The 24731-nt window shown below is 41.9% G+C and overlaps 2 protein-coding genes across 2 annotated transcripts; one reads left to right on the top strand and one right to left on the bottom strand.

The window, feature by feature from the left end:
* Positions 1–1259: 1259 nt before the first annotated feature.
* On the top strand, positions 1260–3391 carry LOC149610747 (uncharacterized). The gene is made up of 5 exons (XM_089859574.1): positions 1260–1956; positions 2033–2504; positions 2575–2755; positions 2924–3172; positions 3363–3391. Exons 1-5 carry the CDS (start codon positions 1667–1669, stop codon positions 3389–3391), a joined length of 1221 nt encoding a protein of 406 aa, XP_089715700.1. The 5' UTR covers positions 1260–1666.
* LOC149610746 (uncharacterized) lies at positions 3194–4515 on the bottom strand. The gene is made up of 2 exons (XM_089859173.1): positions 4312–4515; positions 3194–4201 (listed from the first exon to the last, which is right to left on the bottom strand). Exon 2 carries the CDS (start codon positions 4080–4082, stop codon positions 3447–3449), a length of 636 nt encoding a protein of 211 aa, XP_089715299.1. The 5' UTR covers positions 4083–4201; positions 4312–4515; the 3' UTR covers positions 3194–3446.
* Positions 4516–24731: the final 20216 nt, after the last annotated feature.

Genomic DNA, 24731 nt, shown 5'->3' with positions numbered 1-24731 from the left:
GAAAGGTTGGTGGTTGGAGGCCATCCGAAAGCGGTGTTGTGAGGTCTCAGATGTGACGTAAAAAATAAGAGTTATTCCACAATATCTGACGAACATTTAATTTTTGGGCTTCCGTGGCGCAATGGTTAGCGCGTTGGGCTGTTTACCGAAAGGTTGGTGGTTCGAGCCCATCCGTGAGCGGTGTTGTGAGGTCTCAGATGTGACGTAAAACGTCAAAGTTTTTCCACAATACCTGACGACCATTTCATTTCTGAGCTTCCTTGGCTCCATGGTTAGCGCGTTCGGATGTTAACCAAAAGGTTGGTGGTTCGAGCCCACCCGGGAGCGGTGTTGTGGGGTCTCAAATGTAACGTAAAAAGCAAAAGTTTTTCCACAATACCTGACGACCATTTAATTTTTGGGCTTCCGTGGCGCAATGGTTAGCGCGTTCGGATGTTTACCAAAAGGTTGGTGGACCATAAATAAAGAGCACTAGCATGCGCGTGTGAGTGCTTGGTCCGGCTTTTAAGTAAACACTGCTAAAGTGACTAACAATATGAGGATGTTTGAACGATTCCCTCCCATTGGAACGAAATCCCATTCAACCGAAATCAAAGAAGGGAGGTCCCATTGGACCGCAATCCCGCACCTTGGGCGGTTTACGAAAAGTGGAGATAGCCATGAATGGCTGCACTTAACGTTAGTGTGCACTGCCTAGTTATCTCCAATAAAAACGAAGTTGCAATGAGTTAACCGTGGAATCGGTTTTAAAGGCTTATGTTAATTTAAGGGAAAGCTAAAATAAGCCGTTAACCGCAACATTTTCTTTAATGTTACTCTAAAGTAAGTTTCCAATGGTATTTTCATGAAAAGTACGAAAAATTTACGGCGCTCAACCTAACCTAACCTAACCAAACCTAACCTAACCAAACCTAACCAAACCAAACCAAACCAAACCAAACATAACATAACAGTAATGTTTTGGAAAAAGCATATTATTTGAGAAGTCAATGAAGCTAAACATCAATATTCTGGACAAGGCGTAGCATTGTTAAATAATTTATAAAATATTACTAACCTAACCTAACCTAACCTTACCTAACCTAACCTAACCTAACCTACCCTAACCAAACCTAACCTAACTTAACTTAACCAAACCTAACCAAACCAAACCTAACCTAACCTAACATAACAGTAATGTTTTGGAAAAGGCATATTATTTGAGAAGTCAATAAAGCTAAACATCAATATTCTGGAAAAGGCGTAGCATTGTTAAATGATTTATAGTATATTACTAACCTAACCTAACCTAACCTAACCTAACATAACCTAACCTAACCTAACCTAACCAAACCAAACCTAACCTAACATAACATAACAGCAGAAATTTATCACTATAGGAAGTGAAGGACTATGCGCTTGGCATAGTACCTCTCACGTAGAAAGCTCCCCCATTCTAGGTGACTTCTCTCCACCTAGTGGCGGCTAAACGCGAAAGAGGGAACAAATTTTAGTGTCGCTACCTGACGATCAGAACTAAAACTATTCAAGGGCGTGACCTATTTCGTCCCGTCGTCTGCTTCTTCAATCACACGAACTTCGCGAAGGCCTAGAAAGCATGTTGTTGTTGATATTTGTTATTTGGTAATGAGTTCCTAGCCCAAGTTTTGAAGAAATTTCATTCGAAATGGATATAAATGTGAAAGATCTTATTGAGCACATTAAAGAAGAATCAAAAAAAGAGCTTCATATAGCTTTAAGTGACAAGCGAATGTCAATTCATAACAAAATTATTGAGTCTCAGAGTTTTGAGTATTTTCTTCGAAATATTTATACTTATGCCAATGATAAAGCAGAAGTACTTCAGTTCCTAAAAATAGCAAATACATTAAGGGAAGAATTTAATTTTGAATTTGATGAAATGAACAGTAAAGATGTGCAAGAGTTATTCAACTTTTACTTGTGTAGTGTATACAGGTATTTATTGTTTTAAGATCTTTTCTTTATTGTAGTGCATGGAAAGGTATCAAATCTTATTAAATTATCCTATTAGATTTTCCCGTTGTGATAAAAATATTGTTGAAAACTGTGATAATGAAACCGTCGATTTGGAGAGCTGTGATGATGATAAATATACCAAAGAAGAGACAAAAGTTTTTGAAAAGAATGAAGAAATTAAAGTTAGACCTTCAAACTTCTTGCAAGAAAGTTTATGTGGAATTTTGAGACTTGGCGGAGGAACTTTGGGGGAGATGTGGAGGGTGTCTAAACGATTAAGGAGTTCAGATCACTACAATATGAAAACTAAAATTCTATATCAGAATGTCTATAGACTGTGTTTCAAAATTTCACTAGACGATGAAGAGAAAGAACAGCAACTACCAATCGAATTGAAACAACAAGATAGAGGTGGAATGTTTTTTCCCAAAGAGAGTTTGAGAGATTTTGTAAAGGAAGTAAATAACACAGTTCGTTTATTTGCAAACTCTGACGCTTTAAGTGAACACGGGAAAGACATGATCAAGGTAGATTAACTAAATACTTAGGCTATTGATTACAAGCAGCTAGTTAATTTTATTTTTATTTTTATAAAAGGTGTGTGTATCTGAAGTTAAAGAAAACCAAAAAATTGAAAGATTATTCTGGGAAGGAGTAGAGTGCATTCCTGACTTGTTGACGCAATTTGACCGAGAGAGTTTAACCTTCTTTTATAAGATCTGGCTGAGAAAATCGACGCATGCAAGAATTCAGGAATTCATCAGTGTTTGCAGTGGAAGTATTAGCAAAGGGGGCCACAATCTCCGAGACAATTTATATAGTCAACTGAAGAAGCTTTATGCCAAAACTAAAACTGTCAAAAAAAACTCTAAAGAAACCAAAGGGGCAAAAAAATAGGAAAAAGTTAAAATTGGTAAAAGGAAAAGAAAATCACCCGAAAAATTAGATAATCAAGAATGTACCACGAAAGCCCCAAAGTTAAATCAAAGGAAAGCTCCAAAAATTAATAAAACGGAAGTTTCAAAGAAGGCTGAAAAGAAAAACCCGAAAGTTGCTGTAGATAAGAAGGCTGGAAAGAAAAACCCAAAGGTTGCGGTAAATAAGAAGGCTGAAAAGAAAAACCCAAAGGTTGCTGTAAATAAGAAGACTGAAAAGAAAACTGGCAACCCATCAATATCGAAAACTAAACCAAAATGTAAAAAAAGTCAACCTAGTCATTTATATGAGGTACAAGAACGCGTTTCGCTTAAAACTAATGGTTTAACTTGTGATCAAAATAGTCCAAAAAAAATATCTGTGATACATTTAAAATCGAAAAAATTGTTTTAAAAATATTTAATTATTTAATGCTTTCAAAAATTAAGAAATGACACTTCCTATTAAAGTTTTACTCAAATGTGGCAATGGGCAATGATTATTTTTAAATCAATTATCCTAATTGTATTTAATGTGAAAATGTTAATGCAGTTTTATAGTTTAATGTCTTCCAGGCCCAGGTTGTCGTCCCGATACTCGGTATTGGAAAAATTCCCACTGTGAATGTTTTTTACTATTCTTACTGCTTTTTGCGTAGAGCTGTAATTTATACCCGTGAGCTTACTACCACTAGCATATTTAAGTTGCGAAAAGAGCGACTCAACGGCACTTCCATTTATTCGCGATGGTGATATAAAATTGTCTGGATATCTGTTAAGAAAGTCTTCTGAAAACTTAAGGAAGCCAAAGACTGTAATTCGCAGTAAGTCCCAGGTTTGCCAAGCAAGGAAGGCATCTTGTTTAGGAGTTTGTAGATTTATTTCTGGGTCTTTTTTTAAAATTTCAGTGAGCCAATCAGCAAAGTACGTATAGCCTTCTTTTATTGACATGAATTCTTTATCAGCCATTGAGAAAATTCGGTCTTTAGATAAAAACCCATTCTCAAATAACTGGCTGCAGGCTCTTAAGTAGAGGTAGCATTCGTATGAACTCTTGCGATCAGGTAGAAATTCGTTGGGGTTATGAGAATGCGCGTATAGTTCTGATAGAACCTGTGGCTGCTGCATTATTTTGGCTGGTTTGACGTTCAATTTCGTCCAGGCGTCTCTTATTATGTAACTCGTATGCATTTTTGGGACATACCGCAAAAGACCGTTTTTTTTGTCGAGCTACTTCCCTTTCATACATATCTTTTAAATTCTGCCAACCAAATTTGACTCCGTTCCTTTGGAAGTTTTTAGTTCTTAAACTGTGAGAAGAGTGCAGAGAATTAATGAGACTTTTTAATTCATGAGAAGGACAGATCATCCAATAGAGTTTTCGCCCTGGCCAGAAAGGGTTATCAAAACTAGGATTAACCTCGTAATTATTTTCAGCGTCTTCAATCGTGTAAGAAAAAGCCTTTTTTGCGCCATCCATGGTCTTTTTAATAACAGCCAGGTTGGAGCTCGCACCATCGCACATTAGAATTGACGTTCCAAAATTGTAAGCGTTTAAAGAACGTAAAGTTTCAAGAATACAGGGCAGTAGTTTATCGTGCTTAACAGGAGAACCAAAGGTGAAATATGGACCAATTAAATCAAAGTTCGATGTTAGATCACGCCAGAGAAACTGAAGAACGTATTGGGTTGGTTTTGGTTCAGACATATCGTTGGAAATATCATTCAAAAGGGGAAATTCTTTTTCTTCCATAGCAAAGCCGACAAATTGATGATTTTTGGAATTCCAAATTAATTTTTCAATAACCTTCACTTCATCGAAGATTAGCACTCCATCGGCTTTTGGAATTGGTAAACCCTTAACTTCTTTCAAGCGCTTAAAATCTTCGTACTTCTGTTGTTGTTCGCAGAGGTATTTATGATTAACGCCAGGCGTGTTATCATAAACTTGGGACCTTTTTTTCAAAGTGCTAGCGCTCGGTAATTTGAAAATTTTGAAAGTCTTCAATGCCTTGTAAGCTGCTGGGCTTCTAGAAAATACCGCTAGAGCTATTCTAATAGTTATTGGACTCCAACGATTTCCATTGTGGCTTTCTTCGCAGTTCCTTTGATCCTTAAAGAAAGCTTTTTTGTCATCATTTTGTTTCTTTTCACTATCTCTTTGCCATGCCAATTTTAGTAATTCAGAATTTTCTCCCGATTCGATAGCCTTTTGGACATCATTTTTAAAATCCGAATTTAAAACGTTAAGAATGGAGTCAATTTCATCAGATTGTTCAGAGTTTAGCAACATATCTTTATGTTCAAGCTGAGCCTCAAGCTTTGCAACCCTCTTGTTCAAAAATCTTCGGCTTTTTTTTATACTCTCTAATCTTGATTTAAGGCTTTTTGGAGTTAATTTACTTATAGGGTATTTGCTTTCAACTTTGGTTCTCTTGGTTTTTTTAATCGGATCCTCTTCTAGTTTACGTTTTTTCTTGTTTGACAGAACTTTGGAACTCTTAAAACAGTGTGTACACTGCCCAACTTTAGATTTATTGTTAGAAGTGTAAAAACTTTTTTTTGACTGGACTCTAGGAAATGGTTCCAAAAATATTTTATAGTTTGGTCCAGAAGCTATATCAGCATTACACTTTATGCCAGGGCAAAATTTGTAGCCTTTCACAAGGTTTAGTGCAGCCTCCACATCAACCCTGTTAATAGTTCCATTTTCAATATTTAAGAACTGCTTCGTTTCAACAGGTCGAAAAGGGATGATTATGGTGCATTTCCCTGTTTCAGTGATAATCAACTGAATCGGATCTATATCTTCTTGCAGAAGTCCCACATTTAGCCCATTTGATATTGAAATGGTTCTTTCTCGGCGAGTATTAAGGAAACACTTAAAATATTAAGTAAATTTATATTATAAATGTAATAAATTGGATTAAACAGGGAATTTATGATTAAATCCAAATAGATTTACCTTCAGGTTCAGATCAAGGGTGTGACATTGGTCCACAATATCTTGCAGTAAAGTTGCTCTGATACCCATATTGGCAAATATACCCTTTTCAATCGACTTTGTTACCAAGTCGTTGGTCTGAGTTGAATTATTTATGCTCAGATTTGGGGTTTGTGAGGTGAAATCTGAATATCGTAACTAGACATAAACATGTGTTTATTTTAAAACTAGATCGTTACCTTACCACTTGATGATGGTCTACACAGAACAGAAGCATCTTTAGATTTGTTCTTAATAATAAGGCCAGGTTTAATTTTTTCAGCCATAGTCTGGGTGTTTTTGTTAGCCCCTTTAGTTACGGGGTTTCTTTCTCTTATTGTTTGAGAACCTATATCTCTGATAATTTTAGCATTTGTATTGCACTGTATGCCTACCGAGACTTTATTTAAAATTGATACTCCGAGTCCTTCCATGATTAAGTTGATTAACTAATTTTAAACGAGGCTGAATAACTTAATAAGAACCCACGACTAACCCAGTAACCCTAGGTTAAAGAAGAGGCTAGAGTAGCAGACGATTTGTTAGTCACGTGTTCATCCTTATCGCTATTGGCTGACATATTTAAAAACGCTCCAATCAGCCACCAAGGAGAACCTCCCACTTTTTGAAGCTTTTGAGAGCGAAGAAAACGGGAAAAATAAACTCGGAAAGGGGAATGGAAGTTTTAATACTCCTTTACGTAAAATCTTTCCAGCAGAGACGGTCCCTATTCTAAGCGATAGAGTCCCTCACTTCGTGTAGTAATAAATTTCTGATAACAGTAAATTGGTTTGGTTTGGTTAGGTTTGGTTAGGTTAGGTTAGGTTGAGCGCCGTAAATTTTTCGTACTTTTCATGAAAATACCATTGGAAACCTACTTTAGGGTAACATTAAAGAAAATGTTACGGTTAACGTCTTATTTTAGCTTTCCCTTAAATTAACATAAGCCTTTAAAACCGATTCCACGGTTAACTCCTTGCAACTTCGTTTTTATTGGAGATAACTAGGCAGTGTACACTAACGTTAAGTGCAGCCATTCATGGCTATCTCTACTTTTCGTAAACCGCCCAAGGTGCGGGATTGCGGTCCAATGGGTCCTCCCTTCTTTGATTTCGGTTGAATGGGATTTCGTTCCAATGGGAGGGAATCGTTCAAACATCCTCATATTGTTAGTCACTTTAGCAGTGTTTACTTAAAAGCCGGACCAAGTAGTCTCACGCGCATGCTAGTGCTCTTTAATTATGGTCAAGGGCTCATTACGCGTAAAAGGTCATTTTATATTTAAATGATTAACTATCACTGTATTTACTTCCAAATAGACTTGTCAGGAGCCAGCCAGCACTTACCATTTATTTACTAAGCTTCCGTGGCGCAATGCTATGCGCGTTCGGTTGTTAACCGAAAGGTTGGTGGCAGGCGCGTAGGAACGTTTCGAATTTAGGGGGGTACAGTCTAAATGTGGATTTGGGCGCCCACCAAAAGATAACAGGGTTCATACAAACCTGGAAAACCAGGAAAACCTGGAAAAATCAGGGAAATAAATAGTTGACAAAAAACTCATGGAAAATTCAGGGAAATTTCGAATTTTTAGTAAAATTCTGGGGAATCAGGAAAATTTGCGTCAAACGGGGGCCGAGTAATTAAGCAAAATGTTCGTGAACATACCTTCCATTTGATTAACATTACACTATATTTTGGAGGCTCATAACTCAGGTTATATTAGAGATACGGGGATGTCCTTTGAGTATGTTATAGTACAATTTGTCCCCCATCCAACCATACTAAGGTTAGGGCTACGACAAACGGGGGCCGAGTAATTAAGCAAAACGTAAACAAACAACCCACCCTCTCACTCGTTTAGCTAACCCACCGTCTCACTCGTTTAGCTAACCCACTATCTCACTTGTTTAGCTAGCCCAGCCTCTCACTCGATTAGCTAACCCACCCTCTCACTCGTTTAGCTAACCCACCCTCTCACTCGTTTAGCTAACCCACCCTCTCACTCGTTTATCTAACCCACCCTCTCACTCGTTTAGCTAGCCCACCCTCTCACTCGTTTAGCTAACCCACTATCTCACTCGTTTAGCTAACCCACTATCTCACTCGTTTAGCTAGCCCACCCTCTCACTCGTTTAGCTAACCCACCCTCTCACTCGTTTAGCTAACCCACCCTCTCACTCGTTTAGCTAACCCACCATCTCACTCGTTTAACTAACCCACCCTCCCACTCGTTTAGCTAATCCACCCTCTCACTCGTTTAGCTAACCCACCCTCTCACTCGTTTAGCTAACCCACCCTCTCACTCGTTTAGCTAACCCACCCTCTCACTCGTTTAGCTAACCCACCCTCTCACTCGTTTAGCTATCCCACCCTAGAGATACGGGGATGTCCTTTGAGAAAGCTTTATTTCAATTTGTCCCCCATCCAACCATACTAAGGTTAGGGCTACGACAAACGGGGCCAAGTAATTAAGCAAAACGTAATCAAACAACCCACCCTCTCATTCGTTTAGCTTGGATTTTTTTATCTGACCAAATGAGATATCCCTGATTCTACGTTTAAAACGTAATGCAACTAAGACTATAAATAATTACATCAAAATCCCAAATATAAAGGACTTTAAAGGACGATTTGTGAAATTGTAGGGTAAAAATATGAGACTTTAAAGGACGATTTGTGAAATTGTAGGGTAAAATAGGATACTTTCTAAAATGCAGGATTTTATTGGAATTATAGGACCTCTGGGTTTAAGTGCGTGTACGTTTTTAAAAGCTTCGATATAGAGAAACTTCTTTCTGCCGAAGCGTTGGCACGACAAGACGCAGACGATTAAGATGCAAACTTGCGAAATTAGACTATGTATCGTCGTGCAAACTTTCTTGCTGCCATCGAAGAAAAAAAATCACAAGTTTTTTTCTTCAAGATACAAAATCCGTGACGATTTCTTATTGAAAATTGAATTTTAACAGTTTTTTGAATGAATATCGTTACATTTGCTTGAATTAAAGCAAAAAGTACAAAAATTCTGGTTTCAGTGGTTATATTTGAAAATAGTGAAGAAATACTCAAAATATGCTTCTCTGGCGGTGAAACGTCGATTTTGAAAATGTTAAGAAAAATCGAGGTACATTTTTATTTATTTTTCAATCGAGATGAAATCTCTTTTAAGGAGTATTTTATAGGGAATTAAGCTGAATTCGGTCAAAAATTTTTCCAGAAATAAATCGCTTCCGTGGCGCAATGGTTAGCGCGCTCCGCTGTTATTCAAAAGGTTGGTGGTTCGAGTCCACCCGGGAGCGGTGTTGTGTTGTGTCAGATGTAACGTAAAAAGTCAAAGTTGTTCTACAATACCTGACGACAATTCATTTTCTAAACTTCCGTGGCACAATGGTTAGCGCGTTCGGCTGTTAACCGAAAGATTGCTAGTTCGAGCCCACCCGGGAACGTTGGGGTGTTTTGGTAAAAATAACGTCAAAAGTCAAAGTTTTTCCATAATACCTGACGACCATTTAATTTTTGGGCTTCCGTGGCGCAATGGTTAGCGCGTTCAGCTGTTAATCAAAAGTTTCGAGCCCACCCGGGAGCGGTGTTGTGTTGTGTCAGATGTAACGTAAAAAGTCAAGTATTTCTACAATACCTGACGACAATTTATTTCCTAAACATCCGTGGCACAATAGTTAGCGCGTTCGGCTCTTAACCGAAAGATTGCTAGTTCGAGCCCACCCGGGAACGTTGGTGTGTTATGGTAAAAATAATACCTGACGACCATTTAATTTTCTGGCTTCCGTGGCGCAATGCTTAGCGCGTTCAGCTGTTAGTAAAAAGGTTGGTGGTTCTAGCCCTACCGGGAGCGGAGTTGTGAGGTCTCAGATGTAACATAAAAAGTCAAAGTTTTTCCACAAAACCTGCCGATAATTTCATTTCAGAGTTTCCGTGGCTCAATGGTTAGTGCGTTCGGCTGTTAACCGAAAGGTTCGTGGTTCGTGCCCACCCGGGAGCGGTGTTGTGTTGTGTCAGATGTAACGCGAAAAGTCAAAGTTTTTCTACAATACCTGACGACAATTTATTTTCTAAACTTCCGTGGCACAATGGTTAGCGCGTTCGGCTGTTAACCGAAAGATTGCTAGTTCGAGCCCACCCGGGAACGTTGGTGTGTTTTGGTAAAAACAACGTAAAAAGTCAACGTTTTTCCATAATACCTGACGACCATTTAATTTTTGGGCTTCCGCGGCGCAATGGTTAGCGCGTTTAGCTGTTAGTAAAAAGTTTGGTGGTTCGAGCCCAACCGGGAGCGGGGTTGTTAGGTCTCAGATGTAACATAAAAAGTCAAAGTTTTTCCACAATACCTGCCGATCATTTAATTTCTGAGTTTCCGTGGCTCAATGGTTAGCGCGTTCGGCTGTTAACCGAAAGGTTGGTGGTTCGAACCCACCCGGGAGCGGTGTTGTGTTGTCTCAGATGTAACGTAAAAAGTCAAAGTTTTTCTACAATACTGACGACAATTTATTTTCAAAACTTCCGTGGCACAATGGTTAGCGCGTTCGGCTGTTAACCGAAAGATTGCTAGTTCGAGCCCACCCGGGAACGTTGGTGTGTTTTGGTATAAATAACGTAAAAAGCCAAAGTTTTTCCATAATACCTGACGACCATTTAATTTTTAGGCTTCCGTGGCTCAATGGTTAGCGCGTTCGGCTGTTAACCGAAAGGTTGGTGGCGAGCCCACCCGAGAGCGGAGTTGTGAGGCCTCAGATGTAATATAAAAAGTCAAAGTCTTTCCACAATACCTGCCAATCATTGAATTTCTGAGTTTCCGTGGCTCAATGGTTAGCGCGTTCGGCTGTTAACCGAAAGGTTGGTGGTTCGAGCCCACCCGGGAGCGGTGTTGTGTTGTCTCAGATGTTACGTAAAAAGTCAAAGTTTTTTTATATACCTGACGACAATTTTTTTCTAATCTTCCGTGGCACAGTGGTAAGCGCGTTCGGCTGTTAACCGAAAGATTGCTAGTTCGAGCCCACCCGGGAACGTTGGTGTGTTTTGTGATAAATAACGTAAAAAGTCAAAGTTTTTCCATAATTCCTGACGACCATTTAATTTTTGGGCTTCCGTTGCTCAATGGTTAGCGCGTTGATGTTAACCGAAAGGTTGGTGGTTCGAGCCCACCCGGGAGCGGTGTTGTGTTGTCTCAGATGTAATGTAAAAAGTCAAAGTTTTTCTAGAATACCTGACGAGAATTTTTTTCTAAACTTCCGTGGCACAATGTTTAGCGCGTTCGGCTGTTAACTGAAAGATTGCTAGTTCCAGCCCACCCGGGAACGTTGTTGTGTTTTGTGATAAATAACGTAAAAAAGTCAAAGTTTTTACATAATTCCTGACGACCATTTAATTTTTGGGCTTCCGTGGCGCAATGGTTAACGCGTTCAGCTGTTAATCAAAAGGTTGGTGGTTCGAGCCCACCCGGGAGCTGTGTTGTGTTGTCTTAGATGTAACGTAAAAAGTCAAAGTTTTTCTAGAATACCTGACGAGAATTTTTTTCTAAGCTTTCGTGGCACAATGGTTAGCGCGTTCGGCTGTTAACCGAAAGATTGCTAGTTCGAGCCCACCCGGGAACGTTGTTGTGTTTTGTGATAAATAACGTAAAAAAGTCAAAGTTTTTACATAATTCCTGACGACCATTTAATTTCTGTGCTTCCGTGGCGCAATGGTTAACGCGTTCAGCTGTTAATCAAAAGGTTGGTGGTTCGAGCCCACCCGGGAGCGGTGTTGTGTTGTGTCAGATGTAACGTAAAAAGTCAAAGTTTTTCTACAATACCTGACGACAATTTATTTCCTAAACTTCCGTGGCACAATGGTTAGCGCGTTAGGCTGTTAACCGAAAGAGTGCTAGTTCGAGCCCACCCGGGAACGTTGGAGTGTTTTGTGATAAATAACGTAAAAAGTCAAATTTTTCCATAATACCTGACGACCATTTAATTTTTGGGCTTCCGTGGCGCAATGGTTAGCGCGTTCAGCTGTTAGTAAAAAGGTTGGTGGTTCGAGCCCAACCGGGAGCGGAGTTGTGAGGCCTCAGATGTAACATAAAAAGTCAAAGTTTTTCCACAATACCTGCCGATCATTTAATTTCTGAGTTTCCGTGGCTCAATGGTTAGCGCGTTCGGCTGTTAACCGAAAGGTTGGTGGTTCGAACCCACCCGGGAGCGGTGTTGTGTTGTCTCAGATGTAACGTAAAAAGTCAAAGTTTTTCTACAATACCTGACGACAATTTATTTTCTAAACTTCCGTGGCACAATATTTAGCGCGTTCGACTGTTAACCGAAAGATTGCTAGTTCGAGCCCACCCGGGAACGTTGGTGTGTTTTGGTATAAATGACGTAAAAAGCCAAAGTTTTTCCATAATACCTGACGACCATTTAATTTTTGGGCTTCCGTGGCTCAATGGTTAGCGCGTTCGGCTGTTAACCGAAAGGTTGGTGGCGAGCCCACCCGAGAGCGGAGTTGTGAGGCCTCAGATGTAACATAAAAATTCAAAGTTTTTCCACAATACCTGCCGATCATTTAATTTCTGAGTTTCCGTGGCTCAATGGTTAGCGCGTTCGGCTGTTAACCGAAAGGTTGGTGGTTCGAACCCACCCGGGAGCGGTGTTGTGTTGTCTCAGATGTAACGTAAAAAGTCAAAGTTTTTCTACAATACCTGACGACAATTTATTTTCTAAACTTCCGTGGCACAATATTTAGCGCGTTCGACTGTTAACCGAAAGATTGCTAGTTCGAGATCACCCGGGAACGTTGGTGTGTTTTGGTATAAATAACGTAAAAAGTCAAAGTTTTTCCATAATTCCTGACGACCATTTAATTTTTGGGCTTCCGTTGCTCAATGGTTAGCGCGTTGGCTGTTAACCGAAAGGTTGGTGGTTCGAGCCCACCCGGGAGCGGTGTTGTGTTGTCTCAGATGTAATGTAAAAAGTCAAAGTTTTTCTAGAATACCTGACGAGAATTTTTTTCTAAACTTCCGTGGCACAATGGTTAGCGCGTTCGGCTGTTAACTGAAAGATTGCTAGTTCCAGCCCACCCGGGAACGTTGGTGTGTTTTGGTATAAATAACGTAAAAAGTCAAAGTTTTTCCATAATTCCTGACGACCATTTAATTTTTGGGCTTCCGTTGCTCAATGGTTGGCGCGTTGGCTGTTAACCGAAAGGTTGGTGGTTCGAGCCCACCCGGGAGCGGTGTTGTGTTGTCTCAGATGTAACGTAAAAAGTCAAAGTTTTTCTAGAATACCTGACGAGAATTTTTTTCTAGACTTTCGTGGCACAATGGTTAGCGCGTTCGGCTGTTAACCGAAAGATTGCTAGTTCGAGCCCACCCGGGAACGTTGTTGTGTTTTGTGATAAATAACGTAAAAAAGTCAAAGTTTTTACATAATTCCTGACGACCATTTAATTTTTGGGCTTCCGTGGCGCAATGGTTAACGCGTTCAGCTGTTAATCAAAAGGTTGGTGGTTCGAGCCCACCCGGGAGCTGTGTTGTGTTGTGTCAGATGTAACGTAAAAAGTCAAAGTTTTTCTACAATACCTGACGACAATTTATTTCCTAAACTTCCGTGGCACAATGGTTAGCGCGTTAGACTGTTAACCGAAAGAGTGCTAGTTCGAGCCCACCCGGGAACGTTGGAGTGTTTTGTGATAAATAACGTAAAAAGTCAAAGTTTTTCCATAATACCTGACGACCATTTAATTTCCGGGCTTCCGTGGCGCAATGGTTAGCACGTTCAGCTATTAGTAAAAAGGTTGGTGGTTCGAGCCCAACCGGGAGCGGAGTTGTGAGGCCTCAGATGTAACATAAAAAGTCAAAGTTTTTCCACAATACCTGCCGATCATTTCCGTGGCTCAATGGTTAGCGCGTTCGGCTGTTTACCGAAAGGTTGGTGGTTCGAGCCCACCCGGGAGCGGTGTTGTGTTGTCTCAGATGTTACGTAAAAAGTCAAAGTTTTTTTATATACCTGACGACAATTTTTTTCTAATCTTCCGTGGCACAATGGTAAGCGCGTTCGGCTGTTAACCGAAAGATTGCTAGTTCGAGCCCACCCGGGAACGTTGGTGTGTTTTGTGATAAATAACGTAAAAAGTCAAAGTTTTTCCATAATACCTGACGACTATTGTGGAAAAACTTTGGATTTATACGTTACATTTGAGATTCCACAACACCGCTCCCGGGTTTGCTCGAACCACAAACTTTTCGGTTAACAGCCGCACGCGCAAACCATTGAGCCACGGACACTCAGAAATTAAATGATCGGTAGGTATTGTGGAAAAACTTTGACTTTTTATGTTACTTCTGAGACCTCACAACTCCGCTCCCGGTTGGGCTCGAACCACCAACCTCTTGATTAACAGCTGAACGCGCTAACTATTGCGCCACGGAAGCCCAAAAATTAAATGGTCTTCAGGTATTATGGAAAAGTTTGACTTTTTACGTTATTTATCACAAAACACACCAACGTTCCCGGGTGGGCTCGAACTAGCAATCTTTCGGTTAACAGCCGAACGCGCTAACCATTGTGCCACGGAAGTTTAGAAAATAGATTGTCGTCAGGTAGTGTAGAAAAACTTTGACTTTTTACGCTACATCTGAGCCAACACAACACCGCTCCCGGGTGAGCTCGAACCACCAACCTTTTGATTAACAGCTGAACGCGCTAACCATTGCGCCACGGAAGCCCAAAAATTAAATGGTCGTCAGGTATTATGGAAAAACTTTGACTTTTTACGTTATTTATACCAAAACACACCAACGTTCCCGGGTGGGCTCGAACTAGCAATCTTTCGGTTAACAGCCGAACGCGCTAACCATTCTGCCACGGAAGTTTAGAAAATAAATTGTCGTCAGGTATTGTAGAAAAACTTTGACTTTTTACGTTACATCTGAGACAACACAACACCGCTTACGGGTGGGCTCGAACCACCAACCTTTCGGTTAACAGCCAAACGCGCAAACCATTGAGCCACGGACACTCAGAAATTAAATGATCGGTAGGTATTGTGGAAAAACTTTGACTTTTTATGTTACTTCTGAGACCTCACAACTCCGCTCCCGGTTGGGCTCGAACCACCAACCTTTTGATTAACAGCTGAACGTGCTAACTATTGCGCCACGGAAGCCCAAAAATTAAATGGTCTTCAGGTATTATGGAAAAACTTTGAATTTTACGTTATTTATCACAAAACACACCAACGTTCCCGGGTGGGCTCGAACTAGCAATCTTTCGGTTAACAGCCGAACGCGCTAACCATTGTGCCACGGAGGTTTAGAAAATAGATTGTCGTCAGGTATTGTAGAAAAACTTTGACTTTTTACGTTACATCTGAGACAACACAACACCGCTCCCGGGTGGGCTCGAACCACCAACCTTTTGATTAACAGCTGAACGCGCTAAACATTGCGCCACGGAAGCCCAAAAATTAAATGGTCGTCAGGTATTATGGAAAAACTTTGACATTTTACGTTATTTATACCAAAACACACCAACGTTCCCGGGTGGGCTCGAACTAGCAATCTTTCGGTTAACAGCCGAACGCGCTAACCATTGTGGCACGGAATTTTTGAAAATAAATTGTCGTCAGGTATTGTAGAAAAACTTTGACTTTTTACGTTACATTTGACACAACACAGCACCGCTCCCGGATGGGCTCGAACCACCAACCTCTCGGTTAACAGCCGAAAGCGCTAACCATTGAGCCACGGAAACTCAGAAATTAAATGATCGGCAGGTATTGTGGAAAAACTTTGACTTTTTATGTTACATCTGAGACCTCACAACTCTGCTCCCGGTTGGGCTGAACCACCAACCTTTTTACTAACAGCAGAACGCGCTAACCATTGCGCCACGAAAGTCAAAAATTAAATGGTCTTCAGGTATTATGGAAAAACTTTGACTTTTTACGTTACATCTGACACAACACAGCACCGCTCCCGGATGGGCTCGAACCACCAACCTCTCGGTTAACAGCCGAAAGCGCTAACCATTGAGCCACGGAAACTCAGAAATTAAATGATCGGCAGGTATTGTGGAAAAACTTTGACTTTTTATGTTACATGTGAGACCTCACAACTCTGCTCCCGGTTGGGCTGAACCACCAACCTTTTTACTAACAGCTGAACGCGCTAACCATTGCGCCACGGAAGTCAAAAATTAAATGGTCTTCAGGTATTATGGAAAAACTTTGACTTTTTACGTTATTTATCACAAAAAAACACCAACGTTCCCGGGTGGGCTCGAACTAGCAATCTTTCAGTTAAAAGCCGAACGCGCACACCATTGTGCCACGGAAGTTTAGAAAATAAATTGTCGTCAGTTATTGTAGAAAAACTTTGACTTTTTACGTTACATCTGACACAACACAGCACCGCTCCCGGGTGGGCTCGAACCACCAACCTTTTGATTAACAGCTGAACGCGCTAACCATTGCGCCACGGAAGCCCAAAAATTAAATTGTCGTCAGGTATTATGGAAAAACTTTGACTTTTTACGTTATTTATACCAAAACACACCAACGTTCCCGGGTGGGCTCGAACTAGCAATCTTTCGGTTAACAGCCGAACGCGCTAACCATTGTGCCACGGAAGTTTTGAAAATAAATTGTCGTCAGTATTGTAGAAAAGCTTTGACTTTTTATGTTACATCTGAGGCCTCACAACTCCGCTCCTGGGTGGGCTCGAACCACCAACCTTTCGGTTAACAGCCGAACGCGCTAACCATTGAGCCACGGAAACTCAGAAATTAAATGATCGGCAGGTATTGTGGAAAAACTTTGACTTTTTATGTTACTTCTGAGACCTCACAACTCCGCTCCCGGTTGGGCTCGAACCACCAACCTTTTGATTAACAGCTGAACGCGCTAACCATTGCGCCACGAAAGTCAAAAATTAAATGGTCTTCAGGTATTATGGAAAAACTTTGACTTTTTACGTTACATCTGACACAACACAGCACCGCTCCCGGGTGGGCTCGAACCACCAACCTTTCGGTTAACAGCCGAACGCGCTAACCATTGAGCCACGGAAACTCAGAAATTAAGTGATCGGTAGGTATTGTGGAAAAACTTTGACTTTTTATGTTACTTCTGAGACCTCACGACTCCGGCCCCGGTTGGGCTCGAACCACCAACCTTTTGATTAACAGCTGAACGCGCTAACCATTGCGCCACGGAAGCCCAAAAATTAAATGGTCGTCAGGTATTATGGAAAAACTTTTACTTTTTACGTTATTTATACCAAAACACACCAACGTTCCCGGGTGGGCTCGAACTAGCCATCTTTCGGTTAACAGCCGAACGCGCTAACCATTGTGCAACGGAAGTTTAGAAAATAAATTGTCGTCAGGTATTGTAGAAAAACTTTGAATTTTTACGTTACATTTGACACAACACAGCACCGCTCCCGGATGGGCTCGAACCACCAACCTCTCGGTAACAGCCGAAAGCGCTAACCATTGAGCCACGGAAACTCAGAAATTAGATGATCGGCAGGTATTGTAGAAAAACTTTGACTTTTTACGTTACATCTGACACAACACAGCACCGCTCCCGGATGGGCTCGAACCACCAACCTCTCGGTTAACAGCCGAAAGCGCTAACCATTGAGCCACGGAAACTCAGAAATTAAATGATCGGCAGGTATTGTGGAAAAACTTTGACTTTTTATGTTACATCTGAGACCTCACAACTCTGCTCCCGGTTGGGCTGAACCACCAACCTTTTTACTAACAGCTGAACGCGCTAACCATTGCGCCACGAAAGTCAAAAATTAAATGGTCTTCAGGTATTATGGAAAAACTTTGACTTTTTACGTTACATCCGACACAACACAGCACCGCTCCCGGGTGGGCTCGAACCACCAACCTTTCGGTTAACAGCCGAACGCGCTAACCATTGAGCCACGGAAACTCAGAAATTAATTGATCGGTAGGTATTGTGGAAAAACTTTGACTTTTTATGTTACTTCTGAGACCTCACGACTCCGGCGCCGGTTGGGCTCGAACCACCAACCTTTTGATTAACAGCTGAACGCGCTAACCATTGCGCCACGGAAGCCCAAAAATTAAATGGTCGTCAGGTATTATGGAAAAACTTTTACTTTTTACGTTATTTATACCAAAACACACCAACGTTCCCGGGTGGGCTCGAACTAGCCATCTTTCGGTTAACAGCCGAACGCGCTAACCATTGTGCAACGGAAGTTTAGAAATTAAATTGTCGTCAGGTATTGTAGAAAAACTTTGAATTTTTACGTTACATTTGACACAACACAGCACCGCTCCCGGATGGGCTCGAACCACCAACCTCTCGATTAACAGCCGAAAGCGCTAACCATTGAGCCACGGAAACTCAGAAATTAAATGATCGGCAGGTATTGTGGAAAAACTTTGACTTTTTATGTTACATCTGAGACCTCACAACTCTGCTCCCGGTTGGGCTGAACCACCAACCTTTTTACTAACAGCTGAACGCGCTAACCATTGCGCCACGAAAGTCAAAAATTAAATGGTCTTCAGGTATTATGGAAAAACTTTGACTTTTTACGTTACATCTGACACAACACAGCACCGCTCCCGGATGGGCTCGAACCACCAACCTCTCGGTTAACAGCCGAAAGCGCTAACCATTGAGCCACGGAAACTCAGAAATTAAATGATCGGCAGGTATTGTGGAAAAACTTTGACTTTTTATGTTACATCTGAGACCTCACAACTCTGCTCCCGGTTGGGCTGAACCACCAACCTTTTTACTAACAGCTGAACGCGCTAACCATTGCGCCACGGAAGTCAAAAATTAAATGGTCGTCAGGTATTATGGAAAAACTTTTACTTTTTACGTTATTTATACCAAAACACACCAACGTTCCCGGGTGGGCTCGAACTAGCAATCTTTCGGTTAACAGCCGAACGCGCTAACCATTGTGCCACGGAAGTTTTGAAAATAAATTGTCGTCAGTATTGTAGAAAAACTTTGACTTTTTATGTTACATCTGAGGCCTCGCAACTCCGCTCCCGGGTGGGCTCGAACCACCAAACTTTCGGTTAACAGCCGAACGCGCTAACCATTGAGCCACGGAAACTCAGAAATTAAATGATCGGCAGGTATTGTGGAAAAACTTTGACTTTTTATGTTACATCTGAGACCTCACAACTCTGCTCCCGGTTGGGCTGAACCACCAACCTTTTTACTAACAGCTGAACGCGCTAACCATTGCGCCACGGAAGTCAAAAATTAAATGGTCGTCAGGTATTATGGAAAAACTTTTACTTTTTACGTTATTTATACCAAAACACACCAACGTTCAAGGGTGGGCTCGAACTAGCAATCTTTCGGTTAACAGCCGAACGCGCTAACCATTGTGCCACGGAAGTTTTGAAAATAAATTGTCGTCAGTATTGTAGAAAAACTTTGACTTTTTATGTTACATCTGAGGCCTCGCAACTCCGCTCCCGGGTGGGCTCGAACCACCAAACTTTCGGTTAACAGCCGAACGCGCTAACCATTGAGCCACGGAAACTCAGAAATTAAATGATCGGCAGGTATTGTGGAAAAACTTTGACTTTTTATGTTACTTCTGAGACCTCACAACTCCGCTCCCGGTTGGGCTCGAACCACCAACCTTTTGATTAACAGCTGAACGCGCTAACTATTGCGCCACGGAAGCCCAAAAATTAAATGGTCTTCAGGTATTATGGAAAAACTTTGACTTTTTACGTTATTTATCACAAAACACACCAACGTTCCCGGGTGGGCTCGAACTAGCAATCTTTCGGTTAACAGCCGAACGCGCTAACCATTGAGCCACGGAAGCTCAGAAATTAAATGGTCGTCAGGCATTGTGGAAAGCTTTGACTTCTTACGTTTATTTTAAAACTTCATAGTGCTTAAAATTATAAACTGTTTCTTCTTTTATGACATCTGATTGCGATATCTTCCCGCAAAATCGTCAACAGTTCATTGAACGTCGTATTTACTTTCAGTTATTAAATTTGATCCGATAAGGTGATAATTTTCATCCGACCTAGCGCTATCTGAACGATTTCTAATCTTATATCTGTTCAGAAATCTTTATAGTTTTACAGATATCCGTGTTTAACTTTATACACTAAGTATATATACAACCATTCCAGTACACATGATTTTGCGGCTTCTGCTAATAAAAACGACAGCCGTGGAATTTCTAATCAAATCTTTATCTAACTACTTTTAGTGCTGGCTGGTTCCTGAAAAGTCCATTTGGAAGTAAATACAGTGATAGTTAATCATTTAAATATAAAATGACCTTTTACGCGTAATGAGCCCTTGACCAAAATTAAAGAGCACTAGCATGCGCGTGTGACTACTTGGTCCGGCTTTTAAGTAAACACTGCTAAAGTGACTAACAATATGAGGATGTTTGAACCACTATTTTAAGCTAGAACAGTCGCATGAACGAAAGGGGTATAGAGGAAATCAGTGTATAAAGTTAAACACGGATATCTGTAAAACTATAAAGATATCTGAACAGGTATAAGATTAGAAATCGTTCAGATAGCGCGAGGTCGGATGAAAATTATCACCTTATCGGGTCAGATTTAATAACTGAAAGGAATTATGACTTTCAATGAACTGTTGACGATTTTGCGGGAAAGATATCCCATTCAGATGTCATAAAAGAAGAAACAGTTCATAACTTTAAGCACTATGAAGTTTTAAAAGTAACGTAAAAAGTCAAAGTTTTTCCACAATACCTGACAACCATTTAATTTCTAAGTTTCCATGGTGCAATGCTTTGCGCGTTCAGCTGTTAACCGAAAGGCTGGTGGTGCGAGCCCACCCGGGAGCGGTGTTGTGAGGTGTCAGATGTAACGCAAAATGTCAAAGTTTTTCCACAATACCTGAAGACCATTTAATTTTTGGCTTCCGTGGCGCGATGGTTAGCGCGTTCGGGTGTTAACCTAAAGGTTGGTGGTTCAAGCCCACCCGGTAACGTTGGTGTGAAGTTTTATAAGTAACTTAAAAAGTCAAAGTTTTTCCTCAATACCTGACAACTATTTATTTTCTAAGCTTCCGTGTCGCAATGGTTAGCGCGTTCAGCTGTTAACCGTAAGGTTGGTGGTTCGAGCCCACCCGGGAACGATGGTGTGAAGTTCTAGAAGTAACGTAAAAAGTCAAAGCTATTCCACAATACCGGACGACCATTTAATTTCTGACCTTCCATGGCACAATGGTTAGCGCGTTCGGTTGTAACCGAAAGGTTAGTGGTTCGAGCCCACGCGGGAGCGGTGTAACGTAAAAATTTTTTTCACAATACCTGAACACCATTTAATTTTTGTCCTTCCGTGTCGCAATGGTTTGCGCGTTTGGCTGTTAACCGAAAGGTTGGAGGTTCGAGCCCACCCGGGAACGATGGTGTGAAGTTTTGTTAGTAACGTAAAAAGGCAAAGCTTTTCCAAAATACCTAACGACCGTTTACTTTCTGAGCTTCCGTCGCTCAACGGTTAGCGCGTTCGTCCGTTAACCGAAAGGTTGGTGGTTCAAGCCCACCCGGGAGCGGTGTTGTGGGGTCGCGGATGTAGCGTAAAAAACATAATTTTTCCACAATACCTGACGACCATTTAATTTTTGGGCTTCCGTGGCGAAATTGTTTGCGCGTTTGGCTGTTAACCGAAAGGTTGATGGTTCGAGCACACCCGGGAGCGGTGCAGTGAGGTCTCAGATGTAACGTAAAAAGCCAAAGTTTTTCCACAATACCTGACGACCATTTAACTTTTAGGATTCCGTGGCGCGATGGTAAGCGCGTTCTGCTGTTAACCGAAAGGTTGGTGGTTCGAGCCCACAAGGGAACGTTGGTGTGAAGTTTTATAAATAACGTAAGAATTCAAAGCTTTTCCACAATACCTGGCGACCATTTCATTTCTGAGCTTCCGTGGCTCAACGGTTAGCGCGTTCGTCCGTTAACCGAAAGGTTGGTGGTTCAAGCCCACCCGGGAGCGGTGTTGTGAGGTGTCAGATGTAACGCAAAAAGTCAAAGTTTTTCCACAATACCTGACGACCATTTACCTTTTAGGATTCCGTGGCGCGATGGTAAGCGCGTTCGGCTGTTAACCGAAAGGTTGGTGGTTCAAGCCCACCCGGGAACGTTGGTGTGAAGTTTTTTAAGTAACTTAAAAAGGCAAAGCTTTTCCACAATACCTGGCGACCATTTCATATCTGAGCTTCCGTGGCTTAACGGTTAGCGCGTTCGTCCGTTAACCGAAAGGGTGGTGGTTTAAGCCCACCCGGGAGCGGTGTTGTGGGGTCTCAGAAGTAGCGTAAAAAGCCAATGTTTTTCCACAGTAATTGACGTTCATTTAACTTTAAGGATTCCGTGGCGCGATGGTAAGCGCGTTCGGCTGTTAACCGAAAGGTTGGTGGTTCGAGCCCACCCGGGAATGTTGGTGTGAAAACTTTGCCTTTTTAAGTAACTTAAAAAACTTCACACCAACGTTCCCGGGTGGGCTTGAACCACCAACCTTTAGGCTAACATCCGAACGCACTAACCATCGCGCCACGGAAGCCTAAAATTAAATGGTCTTCAGGTATTGTGGAAAAACTTTGACATTTTGCGTTACATCTGACACCTAACAACACCGCTCAAGGGTGGGCTCGAACCACCAACATTTCGGTTAACAGCCGAACGCGCTTACCATCGCGCCACGGAATCCTAAAAGTTAAAAGGTCGTCAGGTATTGTGGAAAAACTTTGACTTTTTGCGTTACATCTGACACCTCACAACACCACTCCCGGGTGGGCTCGAACCACCAACCTTTCGGTTAACAACCGAACGCGCTAACCATTGTGCCATGGAAGCTCAGAAATTAAATGGTCGTCCGGTATTGTGGAATAGCTTTGACTTTTTTACTTTACTTCTAAAACTTCACACCATCGTTCCCGGGTTGGCTCGAACCACCATCCTTTCGGTTAACAGCTGAACGCGCTAACCATTGAGCGACGGAAGCTCAGAAATTAAATGGTCGTCAGGTATTGTGGAATAGCTTTGACTTTTTACGTTACTTCTAAATCGTCACACCATCGTTCCCGGTTGGGCCCGAACCACCAACTTTTCGGTTAACGGACGAACGCGCTAACCGTTGAGCCACGGAAGCTCAGGAATGAAATGGTCGCCAGGTATTGTGGAAAAATTATGTTTTTTACGCTACATCCGAGACCCCACAACACCGTTCCCGGGTAGGCTCGAACCACCAACCTTTCGGTTAAAAGCCGAACGCACTTACCATCGCGCCACGGAATCCTAAAAATTAAATGGTCGTCAGGTATTGTGGAAAAGCTTTGACTTTTTGCGTTACATCTGACACCTCACAACACCGCTCCCGGGTGGGCTCGAACCACTAACCTTTCGGTTACAACCGAACGCGCTAACCATTGTGCCATGTAAGCTCAGAATTTAAATGGTCGTCCGGTATTGTGGAATAGCTTTGACTTTTAACCTTACTTCTAAAACTTCACACCATCGTTCCCGGGTAGGCTCGAACCACCAACCTTTCGGTTAAAAGCCGAACGCACTTACCATCGCGCCACGGAATCCTAAAAATTAAATGGTCGTCAGGTATTGTGGAAAAGCTTTGACTTTTTGCGTTACATCTGACACCTCACAACACCGCTCCCGGGTGGGCTCGAACCACTAACCTTTCGGTTACAACCGAACGCGCTAACCATTGTGCCATGGAAGCTCAGAATTTAAATGGTCGTCCGGTATTGTGGAATAGCTTTGACTTTTTACCTTACTTCTAAAACTTCACACCATCGTTCCCGGGTAGGCTCGAACCACCAACCTTTCGGTTAAAAGCCGAACGCGCTTACCATCGCGCCACGGAATCCTAAAAATTAAATGGTCGTCAGGTATTGTGGAAAAGCTTTGACTTTTTGCGTTACTTCTAAAACTTCATACTATCGTTCCCGGGTAGGCTCGAACCACCAACCTTTCGGTTAAAAGCCGAACGCGCTTACCATCGCGCCACGGAATCCTAAAAATTAAATGGTCGTCAGGTATTGTGGAAAAACTTTGACTTTTTACGTTACTTCTAAAACTTCACACCATCGTTCCCGGGTAGGCTCGAACCACCAACCTTTCGGTTAAAAGCCGAACGCGCTTACCATCGCGCCACGGAATCCTAAAAATTAAATGGTCGTCAGGTACTGTGGAAAAGCTTTGACTTTTTGCGTTACATCTGACACCTAACAACACCGCTCAAGGGTGGGCTCGAACCACCAACATTTCGGTTAACAGCCGAACGCGCTTACCATCGCGCCACGGAATCCTAAAAGTTAAAAGGTCGTCAGGTATTGTGGAAAAACTTTGACTTTTTGCGTTACATCTGACACCTCACAACACCACTCCCGGGTGGGCTCGAACCACCAACCTTTCGGTTAACAACCGAACGCGCTAACCATTGTGCCATGGAAGCTCAGAAATTAAATGGTCGTCCGGTATTGTGGAATAGCTTTGACTTTTTTACTTTACTTCTAAAACTTCACACCATCGTTCCCGGGTTGGCTCGAACCACCATCCTTTCGGTTAACAGCTGAACGCGCTAACCATTGAGCGACGGAAGCTCAGAAATTAAATGGTCGTCAGGTATTGTGGAATAGCTTTGACTTTTTACGTTACTTCTAAATCGTCACACCATCGTTCCCGGTTGGGCCCGAACCACCAACTTTTCGGTTAACGGACGAACGCGCTAACCGTTGAGCCACGGAAGCTCAGGAATGAAATGGTCGCCAGGTATTGTGGAAAAATTATGTTTTTTACGCTACATCCGAGACCCCACAACACCGTTCCCGGGTAG

The sequence above is a fragment of the Phalangium opilio genome, unplaced genomic scaffold (assembly GCF_054372755.1).
Source record: "Phalangium opilio isolate 3A_F unplaced genomic scaffold, DU_Popi_V2 ptg000329l_1, whole genome shotgun sequence".
NCBI classification, from domain to species: domain Eukaryota; kingdom Metazoa; phylum Arthropoda; class Arachnida; order Opiliones; family Phalangiidae; genus Phalangium; species Phalangium opilio.
This window is presented reverse-complemented; position numbering and strand designations above follow the sequence as displayed.

Coding starts and splice junctions, on each gene's coding strand:
- LOC149610746 (XM_089859173.1), bottom strand. CDS start 4,082: ATGCATACGAGTTACATAATAAGAGACGCCTGGACGAAATTGAACGTC.
- LOC149610747 (XM_089859574.1), top strand. CDS start 1,667: ATGGATATAAATGTGAAAGATCTTATTGAGCACATTAAAGAAGAATCA. Junction 1,957..2,032: donor TACTTGTGTAGTGTATACAG/GTATTTATTGTT, acceptor TTATCCTATTAG/ATTTTCCCGTTGTGATAAAA. Junction 2,505..2,574: donor ACGGGAAAGACATGATCAAG/GTAGATTAACTA, acceptor TTTTTATAAAAG/GTGTGTGTATCTGAAGTTAA.